This window comes from Acanthopagrus latus, chromosome 13 (assembly GCF_904848185.1).
Source record: "Acanthopagrus latus isolate v.2019 chromosome 13, fAcaLat1.1, whole genome shotgun sequence".
Taxonomy (NCBI): Eukaryota; Metazoa; Chordata; class Actinopteri; order Spariformes; family Sparidae; genus Acanthopagrus; species Acanthopagrus latus.
The window spans coordinates 4,591,097-4,615,391 of NC_051051.1; the positions used below are offsets into that span (position 1 = coordinate 4,591,097).

General features: G+C 43.8%; 2 protein-coding genes across 5 annotated transcripts in view; one reads left to right on the forward strand and one right to left on the reverse strand.

The window, feature by feature from the left end:
• The window catches only part of LOC119031564 (endonuclease domain-containing 1 protein), a 30,101-nt gene continuing 5,806 nt past the window's right edge, over window positions 1–24,295 (forward strand). The window contains exons 1-2 of the mRNA XM_037120126.1: window positions 1–152; window positions 17,263–17,346. Coding sequence (XP_036976021.1) covers window positions 1–152; window positions 17,263–17,346 — 236 coding nt within the window. The remainder of the gene's footprint in view (window positions 153–17,262; window positions 17,347–24,295) is intronic.
• kdm6bb (lysine (K)-specific demethylase 6B, b) lies at window positions 913–22,644 on the reverse strand. Of its 4 annotated transcripts, XM_037120399.1 has the most exons (23): window positions 22,372–22,644; window positions 19,832–19,970; window positions 16,723–16,779; window positions 15,714–15,837; window positions 14,181–14,237; window positions 13,633–13,852; window positions 13,272–13,517; window positions 13,014–13,169; window positions 12,639–12,920; window positions 9,668–11,963; window positions 9,349–9,559; window positions 9,082–9,208; window positions 8,642–8,747; window positions 7,942–8,147; window positions 7,071–7,201; window positions 6,921–6,989; window positions 6,686–6,834; window positions 6,475–6,589; window positions 6,198–6,385; window positions 5,596–5,737; window positions 5,382–5,508; window positions 5,132–5,302; window positions 913–4,011 (listed from the first exon to the last, which is right to left on the reverse strand). In XM_037120399.1, the coding sequence occupies exons 4-23, from the start codon at window positions 15,830–15,832 to the stop codon at window positions 3,988–3,990; spliced, it is 5,142 nt and encodes a 1,713-aa protein (XP_036976294.1). In that variant the 5' UTR covers window positions 15,833–15,837; window positions 16,723–16,779; window positions 19,832–19,970; window positions 22,372–22,644; the 3' UTR covers window positions 913–3,987. The 4 variants fall into 4 exon arrangements, 3 of the variants coding, with proteins under 3 accessions (XP_036976294.1, XP_036976293.1, XP_036976295.1); XM_037120398.1 differs by having other exon boundaries at window positions 9,349–11,963; XR_005078684.1 differs by lacking the exons at window positions 913–4,011; window positions 5,132–5,302; window positions 5,382–5,508; window positions 5,596–5,737; window positions 6,198–6,385 and having other exon boundaries at window positions 6,476–6,589; window positions 7,071–7,212; window positions 9,349–11,963.

The window sequence follows — 24,295 nt, forward strand, 5'->3', positions numbered from 1 at the left end:
ATGTTCTCTGTTCCTGCATCAACATCCACTCTGCAGCGGCCTTCACCCAAACTGGAACCAGTGGAGCCACCCAGTGGCCACCAGGGTGCGACTGACAGAGCAGCTGTGGTGTGTTCATGTCTGAACTGTGACCACAAAAGAGCAAACAGCCGGTGAGTTATCAGCAGATGTGAACAGATATATTTGTAACAGAAAGCAAATTCATGACTGTTGCATGCAGTCCTGATACACAGTAGAGCCGAGGATGAAGACATGATTTTAAATTAAAGACATATGTCTGATCTTCAGGTTCACTATAGCAAGCTAACACACTTTCAAACATGAGAACAGTCTATAGTCAGGTTAGCAACCCTGACAGTAAGCTAGTGCTAAGCGCTAGTTAGCTAAGGCTAAGGATAATTACCCTGCTGGGAATAAAACAGCATAGACCAGCACCAAAACACAACATATGCTGGTCTTTCCAGTGACTTTTCACCAGCAGGACCAGCATATGTTGTGTTTTTGTGCTGGTCTTTGCTGTTTTTGTTAGTGTAGTTTGTTAGCATGCAAACATTTGCCACTGGATCACCACAATCACAAGGATTCACTCTGTAGTTTGTCTGTATACGTTTTAACCTTTAACCTTTAATTGTGATAATGGTTGTAGCAATGCAAAATTATGTTAGTGGAAATTATTTTGCATGTTGGGAGGCGATCCACAGCATTATAATTGTTAAATTCCCACAACAGAAAACGTAAGAACTGCTAGCTTGTTTAGCTTCATACTATTAGCAACCAGGTTAGTGTTGTTGCCTTTTTACAGGTAGCTTGGAGGTTTGTTGTTTCTCATAGTGAGGAGCAGTAACATACAGCAGAAGGAAAAAAGTGACGGCTAGTATCAAAAAAAATCAAAGGCGGCGACTCATTGTTGAATAATTTATCAAAACATTTTATTTTCTTGAACAACAATACAATATGTCACAGAAAAATCACAGAGGGATTTAAGACAGGTCTGGCTCAGGTTTTCTTCTATGTGAGTTCTTTTTGAAACAATAAGTGCAGCATAAATCAAAAACAAGTCAAGAGGAAGAAGAAAAAAAAAAGAGCATTATTACATCCGCCAAATAATACGAATAATGAGGACAAGAAGACACACCAAAAAAAAACCAAAAAAAAAAAAAAAAACCCCGAAAACCTCGACGTCATCAAAAGTCACATCCCTAAAATTCTCTGCAAAAGTGTCAAGAATTACAACTACTGCTAATGCTCATCATAAAACCACTAATGCCTCACGAGATTATGAATTTCATACAATGGAAAAGAACATTTTTTAAAAGATCTTGTATTCATCTGATAGATACAGTACAAAGACATCATTCCATTTCTGTTACAAGCAACTGTGTTGAAATGGTTTTTTCGAAGCACCAACCGGTCGGTTTGAGTTGTGTCACTGACTTTCTGCTCATACATCATTATGTTGTTAATGAGGGGGCATTGAGGCAAGGAGGGGTCTAGCACCATGATAATTAAACCGCCCTCTGATTGCACTTCCCCTATCCGCACATTATGACCTTACTACATTTTTTAAAATACCTTGTAGCCCCTTATCAAGTGAAGTACCATTTGATATGCAATAAATATATAAGAAAAAAAAACAACCATGTACAGTATAAATAATGTCACAATTTACAATTTTTCCATTTTTCTCTGTAATCCAAAAAACAGAAACTGACAACAAAAAGAGGTATAAAAGTGGGAATCACATTCCCATTGCAGTAATTTAAACTAGAGTGAAACAGGAATATTTTTTTAGGGTGTATTATAATATAGCAACAACAAAAACAAGTGACTGAGGTGGACAAATTTGACCATATACAAATTAGATTCTTGATTGAGAACAAAACTACATAAGTCTTCTAGTAAACCTGAAAAAACAGATACAGTATGTACAGTGAATGGTGTGCACGGACTGATGGGGGGCAGGAGCAGGATCTGGAAGTCGTTATTTATCAGAATGCTTATAGTTTAGCTGAACATTCATTTAAATGAACAAAACAATAAAATAAAAATAGGCCTCGGACATGCAACCGAATCATTGCATGTGAATACAATCTGGCGAAGTGAGTGATGATTGTATTTAATGCGGGGCTCAAAAGCTCCCAGTTTGGACTTGCTAGCTGCACAGCTAACTGAGCTAACTGGCTAACAGCAGCTACAGTCTGCAGCAGTTGGCAGTTATTCTAGCGATACGCCGCACCCTAGTTGTATTGAGTATGAATTCTTACATATGGCACCTTTACATTAGGGGTTCTGCATCAAGACTGCAGATGCAGCCTATGATCTTTATTGAAAACAAAACAAAAAAAACTTGTAGATTGATGTATGGTTATCCGATTTCTTTCAAAAAAATCTCAAATTACAATAACAGCACCATCCTCGAAAATCTAGTATCGGCCGGGCTCTGCTTTGAAGAAGTATAAATTATATTGCCGTTGATTTAACACAGCATTTAAAAGCCAAACGTCAACAAAATGAGAGGTTTTATTTTGAAGAGAGGAAGAATGATGACTGAGCCTTTTCCTGTCACGTCTGAAATCATGTGCTCCGCGACATTTTAATACCGGTAAATGCAGTAAATGAAGCCCCTCCCCTCCCCTCCCCTGGCAGTGCACGGAGCTGAGGCCCGTCAAAACAGATGTTCGGGGGCACCATGAGAACTCTGTTCAGTCCGCTCATCTGTTCGGCCTCATTGGTTTTTGCATCATAAGATTATGATTGTGTGTCTCTTTGGTCTTCTTTCAGACTGTTAACAGACACTTCATTGACACAAACATCAATGGCGACCAACTTCCTCTTCCCCTTCCCCCACCTCCCCCTCCGTATAGCCCATCGATGCACACCACTTGTGTATCCCATAAATTCATTCACAATGTACAGTTATTTAATTTTCTCATCCGTCATCTAGAAACGAGAACATAGCAACAAAAAAAAAGAGGTATAAAAACTGGGATTGTTCTCCCGTTTCCAAAAATTAAAAAATAAAACGACACTGTGTCTGTTCTGAGGGCGATTCAAAGGAACCACACAAACAACTATCGAGCTGAAGTTTCCATTTACATACTTGATTTCCAACAAAGAATGAAACCATATTAGTCCTCTGGTAAACCCGTATTTTAGAGAAACTGATAAAAGCTTTTGATTTTTTTTCTTCTCTTTTTACTTACATAAAACCTATTTGTTGGGTGTTTAATCCTCGAATTAAGCTCTCCTCTAAATACAGTTCGCAAGGCCAATGTGGTGTACTTCTAGGCTGGTAAAACTTTTTTTTTTCTTCCTTAAGTATCTAACGAGAATAAATTGGAATAGCACCTCCGCGAGTATACAGACAGGAATTACAAATGTCAGAGTTTTTACCTGAATACCAAACGAAAAAACAAGGAACCAAATACGATACCAAATGTGACAATCAGCTACTTCTCCTGTGAAGCCATTCCCCTGCTGGTACAACAGAATCACAGCAAATTCATGGACATATAGAATAACTAGATTGGTGTAAAAAAGTTCTACTGAATTTGCATAAAAGTACCTGAATCAATACACAGAACCGGCTACTTGACGCTCTTTTTGAATCACAGCAGTGTCCGTTGAACATATAACCTGATTTTCAGTGCTAGCAGTGCTCACATTTTTTTTTCCCTTTTCCTGTTTTTTTTTTTTTTTTTTTGTACATGTCTGAAATGCTTTTCATGAGAAGTACCAGTCTAGTCATTCTATTTTTCAAAACACACGTCCAATCAGCAGCTGGTATGGGGAAGACAGTGAGCTAGAGTTGGACAGTTGCTGTAGTATCCATACCTTATTGTGTGATGTAAACAATAGTGAGTAAACGTGATTGGCTGATTCTTCGGAGAGTGGTGTCTCGGGAATAGATTGCCCCTTGAAGGCAACATTTGTGCTGCTGCCATTAGAGTTTTGGTTTATGGCTGAAAGACGCCGCGGGAGGAGTCCTCACTTTGAAAAGGGTGACGGAGCCTGAAGGGGGAGACAGAGAGACAGAGAGACAGAGAGACAGAGAGGGAGAGAGGGCTCAGCTGGCAGCTTGACAAAGCTGTTTGTGTGTATTGTGTCTGAGTCTGCACATGAAGTTCTGATTTTGGAAAACAACGAAGAACCGGTTAGATACAACATGAGCGACTCATCCACCAAATATCTGATATGCACAAAAAACAGACTCTGACTTCTGATTATGAGGAGAATGGAAATTAAAATGCATGTTTTTCCTCTTACCTGTCGTTCTATTTCACCATCTACATTGTTTTTGTTTGAGTTGCCAAGTTGTGGGCGTATCAGCAGAGACGTCTGATGGAACTAGATGGCGTTCAGCTCATCTCGTTCTCGTGTCTCGTTCTAGAAATCACATCCCGGTTTCTCACGATATACTCCACAGACCTTGTTGTGAAGAGTCTGCTGGGAAGCTACTTTCAGAACTACTTTCTTTCCGTATCACCACACAGAAGGAAACCTGCATCTACTCATGGATATTGGGATGTAAACATAAATGGCATCTTCCTCATTCAAACTGTATTGTTACCTATCTTATTATTTTTTGCCAGAATTACAAGCGTAATGTGTCAACAAAAAAACAAGTTTTCCCCATATTCCTCCAAATAATAAAAGTGTTAAAATGGATGATGTATTATTGAGATTCCATATATATTTAATAAATGTTATTACAACCATCAGTAAAAGAGGTAAGAACACAGTGTCTGAAGGGGAAAATTATCTCTGGATCATTATACTAAATTAAACCGATTAAGCTAAATAAATGTTAGCTTGCATTACTGCTGTTTGAAAGTCAGGTCACGAGTACGAGTTTTGACAGCGTGACTGCGAGCGAAAGGCTTTTGAAATGTCTTTAAAAACCATTGTGAGGAACTGAAATGAAATGAAAGGAGAAGTTCAATGAAAGAGGAAGTTAATCTAAAATATTATGTCATGTAAAGTGAACACAAGGGACTAAAAACATGCAAAATCGTTTCTTCTCAAACTCATCAGGAAGCGAGAAACTGATCTAGACCTCAGGACCTTTCTCAGAGTCAGAACCTCTCGCACATCACGGTTAGCATATGTAAGATTAGAGGGTGAGACTGACCAGAATGAAGCTGTCGTAGGTTTTCATAAGCTCCTCCGTCCGATACTGTTCTAGCACCACTACTCCTGCCAGCAACGGGCTCTTAGCTCGGGCACAGTCCTCACAGTGCACCACGTAGCTCTTCTTAGTGCTGTTCTCGCTGGTCACAAACAGCAGGTTAAACACCTCCACCTGCACAGATACCATTACTAGGGTTCATTTTATGTTTGTAATGCATCCACACCACACACACAATTTTACTTCGACTCACATCACACTCGTTACAGTAGTAGGCCGGCTCGTCCTTCACGCGACTCTGGTAACAGATCTTCTTCCCTGCAGCCACCAGCTGCTCCCTCAGAATCTGGATGTGCTTGATGGACTGCATCAGGCAGTGTCTGACGGGAAGCAGACAGTGAGAGATGTGAAGTCGCTCACACTCACACACCCACAGATATGTACGCACGCACAAAGAGACATCTTACTTGATCATCTTGTAGGTGTCCTGGTCGCTGATCTTGATGGTGCGAGCCACATTCCAGGAGACATGAATCATGGGGACGATCGACTTCACCTTCTTCACCTCGTTCCACTCGAAGCGCTCCAGGGCGAGTTGATATTGGTACGCTGGGGGAGCAAAAACCACACAAACAACAGTGAGGCTGCAAGTAGGCGGCATATCAAACAGCATATTTCATTTGTGATTTGAGAACAACACCTGGCTATGAAGCTTTAAAAGGTCCCTTATCTTGCTCAGTTTCAGGTTCATACTTTTATGAGCTGGGCGTCCTCAACAAAATGTTCACATGCTTTAATACTGTCTGTGGCTGTAGCACCTCTATCCATCCCTTCCCAAAAAGCCTAGTCTGCTCTGATTGGTCAGTTCTATGACACCCTAACCTTCTGGGAGTGTTGATGGCACTGTTTCTGAATACAGTCTCTGTGGATTGTGCATTTTAATACTTTCACAGTATCAATGAATCACCTTGACTTGCTTTTTCACATAAAATGAAGACATGGGAATGTCTACAATATTTGGACCTTTAAGCTCCTGTTTCTCTCTAGTTTTTGGTTCATTCTAACTTACAGTTGAGTGGCCCCACGTTCCAGGCGATGTTGTTGCACCAGCCCACTGCCTGGACCCAGTGTACGGTCCCCGCATTGATCCACACCAGGTCTCCCGGCCTCTGAATGAAGCGGTAAACAGGGATGTTGGAGCTGTAGAGGTCTTCTAGGACCGGCCACCAGGACCCTGTCAGGTAGTCCACTCCATGCCTGAGGGTATTAAAAAGAAAAAAGCATCTCATTAATGCACAGATATTGCAGCGGCTTGCAACATCGACATCAACAGCCTCGTCACTCACTTCTCACAGAATTTGTTGATGGCCTCCCAGTAGTGCTCGTGAACAGCGAACCACTCACAGTCCCCAGGCCCGATGTTGATGTTGACTGAGCAGAAGTTGTTGTTCTCTTGATGACCTGATGAGAAACAGTCACGATTCCCTTCATTTGAAACGTCACCCCACCAGCTACTAAGGTCATAGGTTCACTCACTGTGCTGTCAGACGGACTGACCTGGTGTGCGGCTGCCTGGCACCTTCATGTAGAGCTGCACGGTGTTCATGCCCAGGATGGTGTGACCGACGTGACTGAGCATGTTGTTGCTGGATTCCACGCGCATGAAAGCTGGCAGCTTCAGCAGCTCCTGCAGCTGAGGCTTCCACCTTATAAACAAACAAGACTGGTAATGAGAAGCATCCTCAGAGAGCACATTTTAAAGATGGGCAGAGGTTTCTAAATAAAATCACACCTTTTAGGGTCGGAGAGATCAATATTGGTCCCAAATTTAATGACCTTTCCCGCTGTTTTCTGCTCTGAGCTGTACAGGAGAACAAAGTCTGAGTTGAGTGTTGTTAACATCATATAAACATGAATTCCTCAAAATCAGTTTGGCGCTGACCTGTTTGTGTTAACAGGTTGGACTTTGCTGAAGATGGCGGCGGCTTTACTGTGGGCTTTGGAGGCGGCTGATGGGTCAGAAGACATGCTGCTCTCCTCTCCTTCCTCTTCATTCTCACTCTCCTTCTCCTCCTATAACACATCTGCATGAGCTTAGCTGACAGGTTGGCCAACTGCTAAAACGGTATGCATCATTACACAGTTCACTCTCAAGGTTAGTCCTGGACAAAAACGAAGACAAAATAGAATTTATTTACATTTTTGTAACTTTCCAGTATCACATATCAGCTGCTTACAGATGGTACTTGGAACTTAGCTAGCGGCACATGACTCTTTAAACAGGTTTGAGCCACTGATGAAGTTCATTCATAGCCCAGAGACTACTCTAAATACGAGAGATTTGTGATTGGTGATGGTGCAAATTATATTATTATATTATTATAATTATAAAATTGAGTTGAGTTGATTTAAAGGTACAACGTGTTAGATACAGCCAGAATTCACAGCATATCGACAGAGTAACAAGCAAATGTTGCTCGCTATAGATACTCTTTGCTGTAGCTTTCTTTGGCTGTAGCTAGCTAGTTACCTTACTTTCACCAAACCAGAAGTGATCACAGAAAGACAAACCAAGACGTTTTTGGTGAGCTTTTTTAAGCCGTTTCTTGGCATTTTGTATGATTATTTTGTTTACGTACTTGACTGAGTAGTAAACTCTTTCTCTGAGGCTACAGGGGGGCTATCAGACTATCACCTCTGACAGTACAAAGTGGTTTGAGGAGACAGGACGGGACAAGGCTACCACTATTCACTATACATTGAATCATTTGTGTACACGTGTGAATGTGTTTGCCATGAGGGGAAATGTCTACCTGCAGGCTCTCCTGGAAGCTGGAGGCTTGGTACTGGGCGTATTTGGCGATGGTGGTGTGGGAGCGGCTGCTTTCACATGGCCACGTCTGCGATGAACCGCTGGAATCCCAGTTCTCATCAGCGGGCTGCTGAACCTGAGTCCTCACTTCAACTGCGTGCTCCGCATTGGCCTCAACCAGGGATTTGGTGGAAAACAAACCAAGGTCTCACATAGGGGAAAACAAAGTAGATAACAGAGATAATTATCAGATAAACACAAATATCCAAACACAAAACACAAAAAGTATGACTTTGATGAAATGTTCAAATGCATTCAAAATAACAGCGCGCAATCATAGTATAATCTTTCACTGGCACAGCATCACATCATGGATGGGAATAAATAGTCTTGATTCAAATATGGAGAGCCCAAAGGCCTTTCCATATTTGAATTATAATAATAACTAAAAAGTATCAAATCTCTAAAACATCATGAGTGAAATGTCTGATATTCTTCATTTATATCTGAATCATCAGTGCCTCTTTCTCTTTTTCTTCTTTCAATTTTCCCAAAGCAAAGAGCCCTAAGTGATGGCAATGAGTTACTAATCACCAAAACCTAATTTAGAGTGAATGGAATTTGATAAATTCTGCTGTGCTAAATAAAGCAAATGGAGTGGGGATAAATGAGCTGTGATGAGTATTGGTGTATAAACTTACTAAGGCGGAGGGAGCCAGCAAGGCCTCTGATGACAGTGACAGCGTTTTTGGGATCAGTGCAGAATTGGAGCAGAACTGGAGAGAAGGCATCCCTCTTGCTCTCCAACTGCCGAGGAAAAACAATGTTACCATGAACACTTTGAACGCAGCAGAGGAGCATGTTTTGAAACTTGACATGAGAAAAATATGAAGGGGTCTACAGCAATGCTAGGTCCTTACTGGAGCACAGAAGTGCCTTGAGCATGCTAATGACCCTGCTCGCATGCTGATGCAATATACTATGCATGATTACAATGTTCACCCTCTTAGTACACCTGAAATTAATGGACCGATCAGCCTCCAGACTAACACTACCGTCTGTAGAACCGTGACGTTTTTTAAGGATTCAAACTTGATGGCAATACTTGATGGGATGAAGATGCTAATCTGTATGGACTCACATAGATGCTTGGTGTCGGAGGGTTGAGCTTCTCTCGAGGAATTGGGATGTCAATGGAAATTCTAGGTTTAACAGAGAAGGCAGGAAGCAGGAAGGACTCCTTGAATTTCCCCTTCACCCTTGTCCCCCTAGAAAAAAGACAAAAGAGCACCAAAGGACAAAATGCATCAAGTGGAACAACGTCTGTAAAACCTACTCTAGAAATTTTAGAAATGCTATGAATTAATGAGAGGCCCATGATTCAGAGCATCTTCGTCAGAGTACTCACTTGCACGCTCTGACCACTTCAGCTGCCTTGTTTTCAATGCTAATCTTGGAAAGTGGAATTCTCGGCTCCTCAACCTCGGATATGTTGAATGTTTGTCTTCCACCACTCTCCACTTTAATCAAGAGGATCTTTAGCTCCTTAGACAAGCCCATGGACAATGCTTTCAGTTTCAGTGGGTCGACTGGAGCTAATGAGCTGGGAGGTTTACTTGCTGGTGTGGACACACATAATTGGGATGTGTTGATTGTTACTGTTGACGCTGAGCTAGATGTCTTGGTATTTGTGTTTGCGGCTGCCGAGGAAATATTTTCTAACTCACCGCTGTCCTCCTTCTTTTCCGTTAGTATCTTTCCCTCAGTGTTCCCAGAGTCTGCTTTTTTTCTCTGGATGTCTTTGCCATGCGAAGTTTGATTTTCCTGAGGAAACTGGCCCTTCGTACTATCTTTCAGAGGTCTTGGAGAGTTTCTGGAGATTACTGAGGATGAAACATCCTTTTCTTCCATGCCACTTATTTCATTTGCTTTGTTTTTAGGACAGATTATGCTGCTTTCTTCTGTCTTTATCTTAATCCTGATCTCACCTTCTCTTCCTCCATCCTCAGCCTTTTGTTTTCTTTTTCTGTCTGTACCTATGTGTTGTGTCTCTTCGGTATTCACTCTCTCTTCCTTGGTAGAGACAGTAATGAGGCTGGTGAAGGAGGCTGTATGTGTTGTGGTCAGCCTCAGCTGTGCACTCAGTGACCCATCCATAAGCGATGACTCTTCTCTCGCAGTGAGGATCTCTGTATCCTTACCCTCTGGTTTCTCTTTTACATCATGCCCAATTTCTTCCTGCTGCTCTTTCAGTGGTGTGTCCTTTACAGGCTCCCTCAGATCTGCCGGACTGTGGGATTTTGAAAGTGTGTCTGAGGTAGTGCGAGATGGTGACTGATTATCAGGTTTTGATGAAGGTGTGGGATCTGACTCAGGGGAGAAATCCTGATGCTCTTGGATCTCAGGCCCCAATTCAAGAGAAGAAGAGTACTTCACTCCTCTGGCAGTGCCAGCAGGAGTCCCCCCAAATGGACCACCTCGGCATGTGACCCTCTGGCCTCCAAGAAAGGTGGCCAGGCTCTTGAAGACGTCGTCCAAACCAGTTTTATGGTGGCGAAGCTCAGAAAGAAGAGAGCCGGAATTTTTGCCAAAGCTGTCCTCCTCTTCTTTCTTGTCCTCTTCAGAATCTTGTTTGGTTGCACAGGAGAGATCACATAGTTCAGATGTACCATTGGGGGAAAAATTGGCAAGTTTACCTTCACAAGGCTCGTCACTCAAATCATCAAAGCTTTCACTGTCAACAGGAGGAGGAGATAAGCACTGGGTGGGGCTTGGCTGGAGGACAGGTCTACTTATCACTCCCTTTTCTAGCTCCTCCTCGTCTTCTCCCAGAACTGAGACTGGAGAGCCCTGCCAACTGAGAACGGGTGGAGTATTTGCAAGGTTGTCTCCCATTTCCTGAAAGTTTCCCATCACCGCCACAGGCTGTAGGTCCGGGGCATTAAGAATCCCTCCCCGCCCACCATATTTGCCCTGCCTAGGCTGCTCTAAGCTAATAGAACAGGCTGTAGTGAGTGGTTCTAAGGCTTTAAATAAAAGGGAGGGGAGTGTGTCATCAGGCTTTGCTTTTCGTCCTTTTTCCGAATGGGATGAGACAACGGTGGACTTCTTGCTTTTCTGCTTGGGACTGGTGTTACTGGGAAGAGATTGTATTAGCTGTTTCTTGAGAGAAGGTTTTGGGAGACTGCTGTTCTTCTTGGGTATTTTGTGATTTTCAGATTTTGAGGATGGCTGTGGTGAAGTGCAGCTGGGATGAGGAGTATTTGTGGACGGCCTGTGTGTCCTCTCTCCTCGTTCACTCCTCACCCTGTGCTTGTGTTTGGATGGTGACTGGCCTTGATTCTCGGGAGACAGAGTTGTAGTCTCCATTTTACTCATTTTGGCATCTCCTGAGGAATTGGAAGTAGAGATGGAAGTAAACAATTCTTTTTCTGTGGCTTTACTTTTCAAGCCTACCTTTCTTTCCCTCTTTGCTGATTTATCCCTCTTCTTTTTTCTTTCAGCCATCCTTTTTTCATCTTTTTTCTTACGCCTTTTTCTTTCTTCGCCTTTTCTGTTTGTCTTTTGAACATCACCCTTTCTCTCCCTTTTCACCACCTTATCAGATTTTTTGTGTTCTTCCAACTCCTTATCTGGCTTGTTTGCTCTTGATCTGCTGTGGGGGGACTGTCGTGAGCAGAGGGGCTGTGAGGTCTTTCTGTATTTGACATCTGAAAACCTGGATTTTTGACCAGCGTGAGATGTGGTAGATGTCTGGTTAGCTCGCAGGGTGTGATTTGGACTTCCCTGGAGTTTCTGCTGTCCAGTTAGGCCAGGACTAGGCTGATGAATGTTCGATGGATCTTTTCTACCAATAGCCGACGTGTAGGAAGAGGGACTGGAAGGAGAACGGGGACTGCTGGCAGTAGAATCTCCATCTTTAGTACTGCAAAGGAGGGATGAGTAGGGAGGTGAGTCTGCACCAGAAGACTTAGAGGTGGCTGGATCCCTTATAATGACCCTTTGATGAGTGCGCTGAGGTTCCTGCAGAGCAAATATTACATGAGTTTATACTTTTGCTCAGAACACTCAAAACCAGACACACTGATCGATCACAACATTAAAACGACTGACAGGAAGTGAAGTTAAAGAAAAATCATTGATCGTCTCATTACAATGCAATGTTCCACTGGGAAACCTTTAGTCTTAGTCTTCATGCAGATGCCACCTGACATGCGCGACCCACCCAAACACTATTGCAGACCAAGTTCACCCCCTTAATGACATCAACACTACCCGATGGCAAAATAGCAGAAGCTGCTCAGGAATGGTCCTAGGAACCTGAGAAAAGACTCAAGGAATTGAAATTCCCAAGATCCCAATCCATTCGAGCATCTGTGGGATGTTCCAGAACAGGTCTGATCCATGAAACCCCCACTGTGGATCAGACTTTGCTCTGACTCACTGATGCATGGAAACAGGACCTCTGGGGGTGTACTGTGGTACCAGGGTGTTGGCGGCTTTGAGTGAAAAGGGCTGTGAGACGAGGTCTCCATGGAAGATGACTTATTCTGCATTACTCACAGATGCTCGATCAGATTCGGTCCATTCCTGGACTCTTTTTGGTTGGGTGCTTTGTACTGATGAAAACATGGTAAACATGGATGTACCGAAAAATAGAGATTTTTTTTTCATGCTATTTAAACGCGTAATTCTTACTGTGCTTTGTTTGTGGTGATAGCTCCGTGAGTCCTTTTCCTCAAGGTGTAGCGATTGGTTGTGCTGCGGAGCTCTGGGGTGGCCTGTGTGCCGCTGATAGTGGTAATGATGGTTTTGGTGGCTGTAAGGCACACGTGTGTGGTCTGCTGGTGAAGACGAGATTTTCCGGTCGACCTTCCCTCTGCTTCCATGTTGTGGTGGTCTGCTGCCACAACTCTGGTTAAGAGCTGCTGGATTATTGTTAAGGAAGCTATGTCCTCCCACTCGCAGTTTCGAGGTTTCCTGAAAATTTTAACCAAACCAATAACAGAACTCAGCAATGATCGACATGTTTGCTCAAATTTCATTAATCATTTACTCATGATACAAGCTTACCTGTTGCTGTGTTGTTGGGGTCCTGTGGTCAGAGTAGTGACAAGGACCCCCCCTATCATTCAGAGGCTTCCAGTCATCTTGGTTAGACCGGTGGTGGCGAGGTGGTGATGGGGCATGGGCAAGTAATGGTATGTGCCTTGATCCAGGATGAGATGACTACACAGAGGAGCATAAATATTCTGTCATACTGTTTTACCAACGGGTGGTGCTAAAGCACAGAAATGAAAGGCAGTGCACAGAAAAGCCAACTACCATTACCTGATCAGGGCCAGAGTCCCGTCTCCTCTTAGCTGGACACTCTTCCCTCGGGGATAAAGGGTGCTGTGGAGGTGGACTGTGCTGGTGCAGTTGGTCTCGCCGTTGGTGGAGGACTGGCCGCTTCCAGGGTCCTGGTCTGTTGTTTATCATCCTGTCTGGAAAGCTCCTGCGGCAGTCTGAGGGGGCCCATCTCTCTGGTGGGGACTGGAGTTCTCTGTTGTTGCGATGCAGGCGAGGACCCCCATGCTGTCGGCCACAAAGAGAAAAAAAGTCTTAAATCTTAATGATGACACACTTCTAGTTGTAATAAAAAATTCAGACTTCTTTGAAAGTAATGTTGTTTCAGATCTCCTGGGCATACCACAGAGTTGCTGACATTGTTGTCCCAGTTTGCGTAGCGGTCTCCTGGCCCTGTTAGATAACTGTTGTTGGTGCCAGCTCTGTTGTGGAATGAGCGTGTGGAGTTGTGATGCCAGTTCTGGGCCTCAAACGGCCGTTCTTTGCCATCCCAAAGACGTAGCGGCTGTCTGTGCCCCTTAGAGATACTCTTGTCCTGGACATGGTTCACTGCTCTCTCTCCCCTGAGGAAAAGACCCACTGAACTAAGGAACACGTATCATAATGTAGATCGACTCAAAACAATGATGCCACAGCATGACACAAATGGGACTTTATATGCCAAGTGAATATTCATATCCATGGTAGCATCAAGTCTTGTACTGATCTGCTGCTTCAGTGGCAAGTACAAGTAGAGCTGGCTCGCCAACTTTTTAAAAAAAAGCCATGCTTTCAACTGGTTCCAGTAACAAAACCATTTTTTCTTATTTAAGAAGGATTACCTCTGCAATAAGCTGCAAAATACATATTTACAATGTTATGTTTGAATGACATGTGTCCTGATTTACCCACCTATTATAAAGACGACTAGATGGTGGATGATGCGATTGATTGCGCCCTTCTTGGCATCTGTAGTAAAGAAGAAACATACAGACGATTTGCAGCAGCTCAAAGTTACAGGTGTGAGGGTTGAAACTATGCAGCTCATGTGTGCTGGGGGCAGCTTTGGCTCTCAGTTATTACAGGGTTGGTGGTTCAGTCCCCAGGCTCACCAAAAATTGCTGTACAGTAACTGTGTGAGTGGGTTAGCTTTGTATAGACACCACTGTCGAGCAGTTCGGCACCTGGCATCACAGCTTCTGCCATCAGTCTATGTGTGAATGGGCGAATGTGCTATGTAGGTGTAATCTACCATCTAAGCATATCTCACTTGAAGCTAAACGTTCGTGTTTTCCATAACTGCTGACTTAATAAGCCAGTAGATTCTCTTTCTTTCGCTTTGTTTGCATTGTATGTGTGCTTTTTCTTTGAATGTTAAAGAGATGTTCTTTGTTAATGATTGCTAATTGTTTTGCATCAACCGAAAATGAGATGTTACTTCTGGGACACATTCAGTTTTAGCAACTTTAAGTGACTTCTTTTTTTATATCTCATAAGGAAAAAACATCCAGTTTTAAAGCAATGAACTTATTTGACCTGACTAACTATAAAGCAAATGTGCATATCTTGTTCATCAAGCACTTCTGGTTAAAGGGCCACGACCCAATGTAGAGGGTTATGCTATCATTGTGACCCTATTGAACCCTTTATTTGATAAACATTTACATTTAAGTCATTCATTTGACTTTACAAGAAGAATTGGATTGCATCTTCACATTACAACCTAGGTTACTGTATCTTATCAGCACTGCAGGCTATATCAGTTGCAGGGTGTGTCAATTGTTTATCGTTTAGTGTTGTGTCTCTTTGGGAGTCACACTTCTTAATCACAAGTGTCACTCCTGCAACGCCCCCAACCTGACAGCTAAAGATAGAATCATTTTCATTAGGGCCAACCTCAACTTCTGCAGCTGAATAGTTCGACTGAGGCTTCTCTCAGCTGCAGCTGAGGAACATGCAGTTTCATTCATTTGAGTCCTGCTTGTGTAAGCTGCAGATGGGCTCATGCTCACAGCTGCAGCTGAAGTAAGAGCTTTTCATGAATATGCTCATCACAGTTTCAGTTAATCAGCCAGTCCCTTAAAGTGGTGCTTATCTTGAATCAACCCAGACAACAAAGGCTGGAGCCCCACCTGCTGGAGTGACCTTTTGGAGGAAGTTCAAGCCTGAAGTTGTTGCAATTTCCACTCCCACTGAGTTTAAACTCTTTTCAGGGAGACTTCAGACATGTCTCTAGGTGTGCAAGACACATTTTTTGTTGTTATCTGCTTGTATCTTGGTGTTCATGACAAAACATCATACTGCATGTCATGATTACTTAAGAAAGGAGCTATGTCCACTGCATCTGAAATGATGTGTGTGCATCTGTGAATTTACCTCCGACCCTTTACAGATAATAGACAACACACCGTTGAAAGTGTAAGTGTGTATGAGGGTGCTGCTGACCTTTGTGTGTGGCTCCAGGGGCGACTGTTTACAGGAGCCCATTGTCCTCTGTTAGGTCCTCCAGCTGGATAGGAGTCCCATGTGTTACGGCCAGAGTACAGCTCTGCTGGGTGATACATGCAGCCTGAAACACAGATGTTGTTTAATGTGCATGACGTACAGATGGTGAATAAATGCATGAACAAAATAAATGAATATAAATCAGATTACATGAAATTCAATATGGAAGTGCTGCCACTATTATCCCTTCAGATCTTAGCTTATGCAATGATAATACCTACAAACTAAGATAATCGGCAGAAATAACATTGTTGCCATTATATCAGAGAAGTCATGTTCTGTTCTGCAGAGATATTTTCTGATGTTAGCATGCTAACCAACTAGCCCTGGCCTGATACATCTTGTAATACCACTCCATGCACTCAGTCTGTACCACCAGCTGCATGGCTAACCTGCGCTAACCAGCTAATGGCACCTACAATTAGCAACACTTAGCAGTTTATCTGGGGATATGCTGCCTCCTGCTTGTTTGGAGTGAACTTTGACTGGTGTCCAATTCTTACTGCATCTTTATTCCGTGAGTGATTCTTAATTTTCACAAAGAATAACATACATTAACGGAAGCTTTAGTCCCTTGATGATTACTCAGCGTAATGCTCGGAGGACTGCACGGGAGGGGAGTCACAGTATCAGGTGAAGAAGGTCTCATCATTCTACGACCTGTGACATTTGCAATAACTGCTGAACTTTAGTGTTTTTTCACACACTATATTGATGATAATGATTTATACCTTCACAGAGCTGCTTGACTGGACACTCAGTCTTTGCAGTATTGCACTGCAAAACTTGTATTTATTAAAAAAGTACCGGAAAGTGCTACAGTGGGGTGCACATTCTACATTTCTGCATGTAGTCCAGTTTAAAGATAACACATATGTGCAAACACACACACACACACACACACACACACAAACACAAACATATGCATAGAAAGAAATGCTGTGGTTACCAGTCTTGGTCTGTGTTTGGGAGGCCCTCCACTTCACACCTGGGAGCAAGAAACAGCCTGTGGACCAAACACATGGATGATATTTGCAGTCCATACATGATTATAGCGAGAGAGACATGTATTTCTATCGCCTGTCTGCACAGTAAACTGCTTCCGTTCTGGCTGAATACCAATTACGCCTTTAATCCATGTGGATCTGTCATTTGCATCCAGACCAAAGCTGCATTCTGTGTATCTCTAGTAGATTTTATTGTCTTGTGCTGTATTTTTCTGCTGCACTGTATCTATTGAGCGGTCATATCATCAGTCAGCCAGAGCTGCATTGTGCATTCAGCCCCTCTCTAATCACTGCTACCCAGCAGTCACCACAGCCAGTGGCCATTCAAAAAGAAAAAAAAAAAAAAGAACATGGGACCATGACGAAGGACCATGGCAACCTCGCTTTAAGAAGAAAGAAAAGCGGAGAATAAAACAGGGTGGGCTTCTGTCAGACTTTTGTCACTGTTTAGTATTAACTCTGATTCTTTGTTCCTCTGACAGAACTGGTGGGGAATTCGTCTCAGATCACCAGCAGCCATCTTCCATCCAGTCCATCAGCTGCGAGTGCAGTCAACTACAGACAACGTGAGCTCAGTGTTTACAGTATTTAACCTCTTCTGCACACCTTCATCTTTTATTGGTTTATTTCCCTTTGAGGAAGACTGCATACAGTCATCTCTTTCATCATAATAATCACCTCTGTCTTTATTGCTGCAGCCAAACACTTCTGTTTCAGTATATTGAAGTCCTTGTAAAGATCTGGTTTGCATGCTGAACCTGCATTGCCCTCCTGGAGATAAGTTGCACCTGTAGATGCATTCATTTCCTCCAGCCATTTATAAATAGAATAAGATCCGCTGTGCAACACCTCGCCACTTCCCTCGTGCTGCATGTTTGTTCCATACAGGTTAGTTTGTGGTGAGACTGTTGCAGCTGTGCTGTAATAACCTTTCTGCGAGTGCTGAATGAGCTAAGTGAGCCACTTATTCAAGAGTTCATTTCCAACCAGTTGCTAGAGCAACTGAAGCCAGACGGCTCCTACTGCTGTGGCTTCAGGCTTTTTTACAGTCAACGGCATTCAGATTTATTTTTAGAGTAGGAAGAGGACACAAAAGACCTCCATGAGCGCACGATGTTACTACACTGCAAGCATACAGTAAAGGAAGAATGCATGCCTTTATGCTAACATGCAGCGCCGTACTCCATCATGTACAATAGTCGCAGCATGTCTGATTACATCCACTCTAATCCTCATATCACCTCCTGTTCCACTAAAATCTGCTTCTTTTTGAGCCAGCAGCTTCTCTCCGCTGCAGCTGGACTCACCTCTTCATTGTCCGATTTAAAGCGCTCTCTGCTTGGGATCTTGGTTGTTTCACCTTACTGTCTAATGTGCGTTTTGTGTTCCATCTTAGATCAACATCACAACACTTCACTGTGTGTTTAATTCATGCCAACAATGTGTAAACTGTGTTTCACAGTTTGCATTGTGCTACAACAGTATAGACGCACTGTTTCCCTTTTTATTTCACATGACACCTCACCCGTACTTTCTAACCCTCAGTTTCGGAGTATTTGCGCAACGTTACAGAGGCTGCAGATATGCCATCTGCTGTAGGCCCTTCCCTGCTGCCCACTACAGTGTTGTTGGGGGAGCCGTCAGTCAACAGCAGCTTAAATTTGACTCTGCACAACAATGGCTCTGTGCTTCCAATATTAAACCCATCTGTGCCGGGTTAGCTCCATACATCTGGAATTCAGCTGCAGGGCCAAATGATGTCATGTGCATAAAGGGGTTAAGTTGCTGCTGGGGTGAACGCTGAGGTAACTTAAAGGAAAGCAAACACTGCAGTGCAGGAATGTGCCCTGAATGTGCTTAAGTACCATTTTGACACACTTGTACTTCACTCAGGTCTGTTTAATGTTACTTAATAAGTCTCCTCCACTGCATTTCAGAGGGAAATATTGTACTTTTATTTCAGTACATTTATTTGATTGCTACATATATCATGCTTTTTATAAAATGATGCAACACTGACAGGCAGACAAACAGCATCTATCTTTCAGTCTAAACAACACCAACCAGTCTGTCAGAAGTGTTCACAGATAAGGTGATGTTTTAAAGCTTCATCTATACTGTGTTTAGTGTCCATCCTCACGCTCTGACTCTCTTCCAGAGGTTAAAGGAACACATACAACCAGATGAAATGCTGGATCATTGTTGGAAACATTGGGCTTAACGTAACGTACTATCAGACAAGTTATAAAAGGTTAACTAGGGGTCATTAGGGACGCTGGAACATTATGTTACCTTTGGCAGTATCAACGTTTTCAGCCTTTGTGCTGAGCTGAGCTAACCGTCTCCAGCTTAAGCCTTAAAGTTAAAGGGGCGATATGTAAGAATCGCATTTCAATCACCTGTCGGATTCATACTCAAAACAAATTGATGGCTAGACTACCCCACTAGCTGTAGATAGTTAGCTAGTTATCTCAGTTAGCCTATCAACAGAGCTTTGGAGTGTTGGGGCTAGCTGGTTAGCATACTAACTACACTGTGATCATAATGTCAGAACTGTTATTTATATTCTGCTGATCATTATATTGAATTTTTGGGTGAAACTACAAGTCCTACATATTGCACTTTCAAGCACACAGTGTTTTTTAAACATTGTTATGCTGAAATGTTCCATATTATATATTTAAAAGGCTCTTACTGTATATGTAGCACTTAAAGCAGAATACTATTAAGTATTTAACACTTTGTACATGGAGTACTTTTACTACTAAAAGGCTCTGAGTACTTTCCTCACCACTAGTTAAATGTAGTTGTTACTGCTAAGTCATTACAATTCTGTTCCTCACTCATGTGGTGACACATCTGGAAAGAAACAATACTAAGAGCGATAGCCATGCATCCATTCATGTCTCTGCTGAAGCCCCCATTAGGCTGTCTAACATCTGACAGCTTCACCACACCAGTCTAGCTAGCCGGGTGTTAAATTCGAGACAATAATTTTTATTCGAGTGTGTTTGTGTGTGTGTGCACGTGCATCCTTGTCACCGGTCTTACCTTACAGCGGAGAGCCGAGAGGAGAGGGGGGAGACAGACTCTGGTCTAAATTTGATGATGCTCGCCAGTCAGGAATAGCAAGACGGCAGACCCGTGCAGTCTCGGATCCCTTTAAATAGACGCACTCATCCTCCGCTCGCTGGCACACACACACACACACACACACACACACACACACACACACACACACACATGGTAGAGGGAGTGAGGAAATACCACAGTCAGTTGGTGCACAGATGTAGCGGACAGGAAGGTTTTTATTGTTTTCAAATCGGGGGGGTGGGGGCATCTCTCCTCTACCTCAGGTGTCGCTGCCATTCTCTTCCCCTCTCTCGTTTCTTACAACACATGCTTTCACTCACATGTACACTGTTGCAAACCTGAGCCTCCCCGGACAAAGAAAAGAGAGATGAACCGAGATGAAAGCAAGAGAGAGGAGAGGAAGGATGGGCCCCGTAACCTTTGACAGGCCGATGAGCTCTCTTTTCTCCGCTCTTTCCTCTCCGTGGCCCTGCTCCGTTACCTCCGCTATCTTTTGCGACTTGTTTCAACAAGGCTCCTTTTCTTTCCTGATACCCAATATCCCTGCCTCTCTTCCTCTCTTTTCCTTTCTCTTCCAGGGCTATGTGTATGGCTCTGCCTATGCCTCACCCTCCCTTTTTTCTCTGCACGCTGTGTCCTTGTATCCCTGGCAACCGATGATATCATTTAGCCCAGAGCTGGGAGCAAGGCCTCAAGCAAGGAGGGGATGTGTGTGCGTGTGATTTTGACATGGATGTCAGAGGGAAAGGGTGGGGGGGGAGGAATGTAGAGGGTCTATAAGATTTGATCTACACTTCCACATTTGAATAAAAAAACGCTCAACACTGAGAGGAGAGCTGCAGACACTCTCCAATGCCCGTGTCCTCACATCAACAGTCTGTCACATTCTCGCATATCTCACACTGCTTTCTAGCTGCAGAGAGACACTGCAGATGTGCATGTCTTGCTGAAAGCCTTGTGTGTGCCTATGTGTGCATGTCCATGCGTGTGTGTGTGGTTGGAAGTAGTAAGGATACTGATCCTATACCATAAAAGGAAAGGTGGGCTGCACCAGACCGGGGCCCTGTCTCTGGTGGCTCCCTATGGCTAGCTAACATGAAGAGAACAGATGGAGGGGGAGGCGAGAAGCGACAGTGTACAGACACATCCTGGACGCATGAACACGCGTGATTTTTTTTTTTTCTTTCTTTCTTTTTTATTGGACCGGGGCCTGAAATAGCGGCGCGATCACAGAGAAAGAACGTACAGTATGAGGCGAATATCAATCACATTTCTAAAAATAACATCCCTGCAGCCCCTTGCTTCCCTCTCTCCCTGCTCTATCCCCCCTTCTCCCTCTCACTGTAATAGCAGCTTCTCCCGGTGTATGCTCCATAAAGCACAGCCCTCTGAGGGGTACTGGAATGTACCAAGGCAAGGTCAAGAGCCAGAAAAGAGGGGTGTCTTTTGCAAAACAATGCAATATGTAGAGTTTTTTTTTTTTTTTTTTGCCAACAGGAGACAATGAAGCGGGTTAACAGGTTCGAAGGAGACAGTGGCGGCACGTGTGGGCGAATGAGTGTGTGTGTGTGTGTGTGTGTCTGCATGTGTGTGCGTCAGGCAACTGGGTTGTGCGAGGAACTGTAACCTAGAATCTCACATCCAGGTGGTGACAATCATATCGACTGAAAAGCCTACACCGGGTGCACGCTGAGTGTGAGCGATACTGACCGCAGATGGCTTTTGTTTTTTGTTTTTTTAACTCAAACACGAGCGGCTTCAGATGGACGTTTGCGCCGATTGTTTTATTAAAAACACAACAAAGCAGAGAAGGACCCCCCGCGCGAGAGGACGGCGCTGAACTTTCAGCAGAGCGAAGTGCTCTCAGGTGACACAGTTTGGACAGCCACTCTCAAATGGAGATTAAATCATCACACTTGGCCACACTGTAGCAACTTACTACTGTACACCTACCCACCAACACACACACATACATATATATACACACACACAGGCTGATATTCAACAGTTATAAACGCTCCACATAGCAAAAAAAGCAACCACAACACAAGTGCAAACCACAGCAACTCCCCCTCCACTACATTCAACCATTTTCACATCTCTTGCTCCTGCACTGTGTCTCTGCATGTGAGCACTGCATGTGTGTGTGTGTGTGTGTGTGTGTGTGTGTGTGTGTGTGTGTGTGTGTGTGTGTGTGTGTGTGTGTGTGCATGCCTGTGTGTGTGTGTGTATGTGTGTGGGCTTCATGCATGAACGTGCAGCACAGTCTGCAGACGCACACACTGCAGTATGTTTCAGCCAAGACAGATCGTTACAGAACAATGACACACACAAAATCAAACAAGCTGTAGACACACACAGAACAGAGGAGGCATACACACACACACACACACACACACACACACACACTTCTTTCACACACATTTACATCCAGCCACAAGCAAATAGCACGTCAAGCTTCTCCTCCTCCTCCTCTCTCTCTCTCTCTCTCTTTTTACCTCTTTCTTTTTTTTTCCTCTTTGTCCTCTTTGGTCCACACGCCCCTCTCTGCTCCCCTTTTCCTCTCTTTCACTCCTTCGCCACCTTGTCTCTCACCCGATCCTCTCTCTCTCTCTCTCTCTCTCTCTCCTCTCTGTCTCCTTTCTTCCCCCTCTTCCTCCTTCTTCCTGTTTCCACTCCACTCTCTGATGCTCGGGCTCTCGCAGCCGACCGATCCATGCAAGGAGACCGGCGAGGCGGGCCCCTAGCCAGCTGTCAGTCACCGGAGGAGAGCCAATGAGAAAGGGAGGATCTCTACCTCGATCACAGTTTGCAGTGAAGTAGAGGAGGCAGGAGGAGGGGAGAAGCAGCAGACAGAGGCATGGTGGGGGGGGGGGGGGGGGGGGGGGGGTACTCTTTATTTCTCTCTTCCTCTGTGTGTGTATGTGTGTTTATACAATGTGTGTGTGTGTGTGAGAGAGTAAGTGAGAGTTGGAACCTGGCCAGTACAGTAGAAGAGATATTGTAAATCCCTCCACAGCTGTAAAAGAAGCTCCTCAATGTGTTTTTTTTTTCCCTTTTTTTTCTACCCAACAATACTGCAGCTTGGTTTGACACTTGAATGCAACACTCTTTGGCTTTTTTTTTTTTTTTTTGCACTTATTTGAGCAAAAATGATAGAAAACACACACATCACACTGCTGATATTTTCCAAAATAAGACAATAAATGACTTAAAGGGGGTGAATCGCTTAAACGGCATCACGGGTTTCTTTCCGTTTCGTGTGCTCCCAGGTATCTTTTTCTGCACAAATTTTGGGGGAGTGAAATGGTGACAGAAGGGCTGCGAGTGTTGGCTGAGCTCAAATGTCAAGTGACAGGAGAACCAGGGGGGAGGTGGGGCTACGGCTCTGGGTTCATGGAGGGAGGGTCTACTCTTTGTGGCTCACAGTGCAAAACCACCACTCTCTTCTCCTCTTCGCTCACTTCGACCCCATCGGCCGGCCAATAAAAAAGCAGGCGTTCAGAGCTCTGCACGGCGAGGAGGCAAGAGACGGAGGGAGAGTCGATCAGGAGGAGGCAGACGGAGAGTGAAATGGTGGAAGCAGACTGCTGACAGATTTTTTTTTCCCTCTCTCTACTTTACCTCTGAAGTGCCTTAGCAACAGCCCCCCGATCAGCCCAAACTCTATTGGTCAACGCTCAGCCCCCATGTGAGTATTTGGACCAATCAGAAGCCTTTGGTGCAGAACTAAGTGGGGACAGCTTCAGAGCTGGAGAATATATCTGATAAATTGAGCCCCCTGGTGGCTCGGTGGAGGCTCAGAAACCTGTCTTCCTGGAGTTTCAGAAGTGAGGGGGAACATCTGCTCTGTCTGGATGAGGAGTGACAAAAGGCGTCACGCTTGGGATGAAACCATACAATAACTGTTTTTACAAGAACAGCAACACTTTACACCCAGGAGCACACATTAACATCAGGGCTGGGAGGTTGCTTTCAAAATGGATGCTAACAAAGTTACTAATTACCTGTTAAAAATTGAGTTTAAATGCCGTTCCCAAGCCTGTTAACCATTAACTAGAGTCTGATCAACACACATATTAGTAGCAAATTAATGCATTGACAGTATCCTACAACTGCTGGGCTATTAATAAGAAGTTTTTCCTCCATTACCTCCAAATTGACTGATTTCAAGGACGGAAGTTGCTGCACAATACTGATGTGATTTTCTTATGAGGACGTCGTACCACATGAGCAGTCGTCCTCCCATATTAACACTTCTTCTTGTCCTGAGACGTTACAGCTCTAATGATTCATCATTTTGTGTTGTCGGTTTAGGTTTTTTGTAGTCTGGCGGTCAGTGTTTCACTCTTTCAAAACGATGATTACATCTTTTATAAGTCGAGGAAAAAAGATAAAGCTTTTTTAACATTTTCTTTGTTT

What these genes read in the sequence shown, in the direction of transcription:
- kdm6bb (XM_037120398.1), bottom strand. Translation starts at nt 15,832, where the DNA reads ATGTATCACCCAGCAGAGCTGTACTCTGGCCGTAACACATGGGACTCC. An exon ending in TGCTGGCTCCCTCCGCCTTA is followed by an intron (nt 8,148 to 8,641) that starts GTAAGTTTATAC and finishes CCCCTATGTGAG; the next exon opens with ACCTTGGTTTGTTTTCCACC. An exon ending in GACACCTACAAGATGATCAA is followed by an intron (nt 5,509 to 5,595) that starts GTAAGATGTCTC and finishes GCTTCCCGTCAG; the next exon opens with ACACTGCCTGATGCAGTCCA.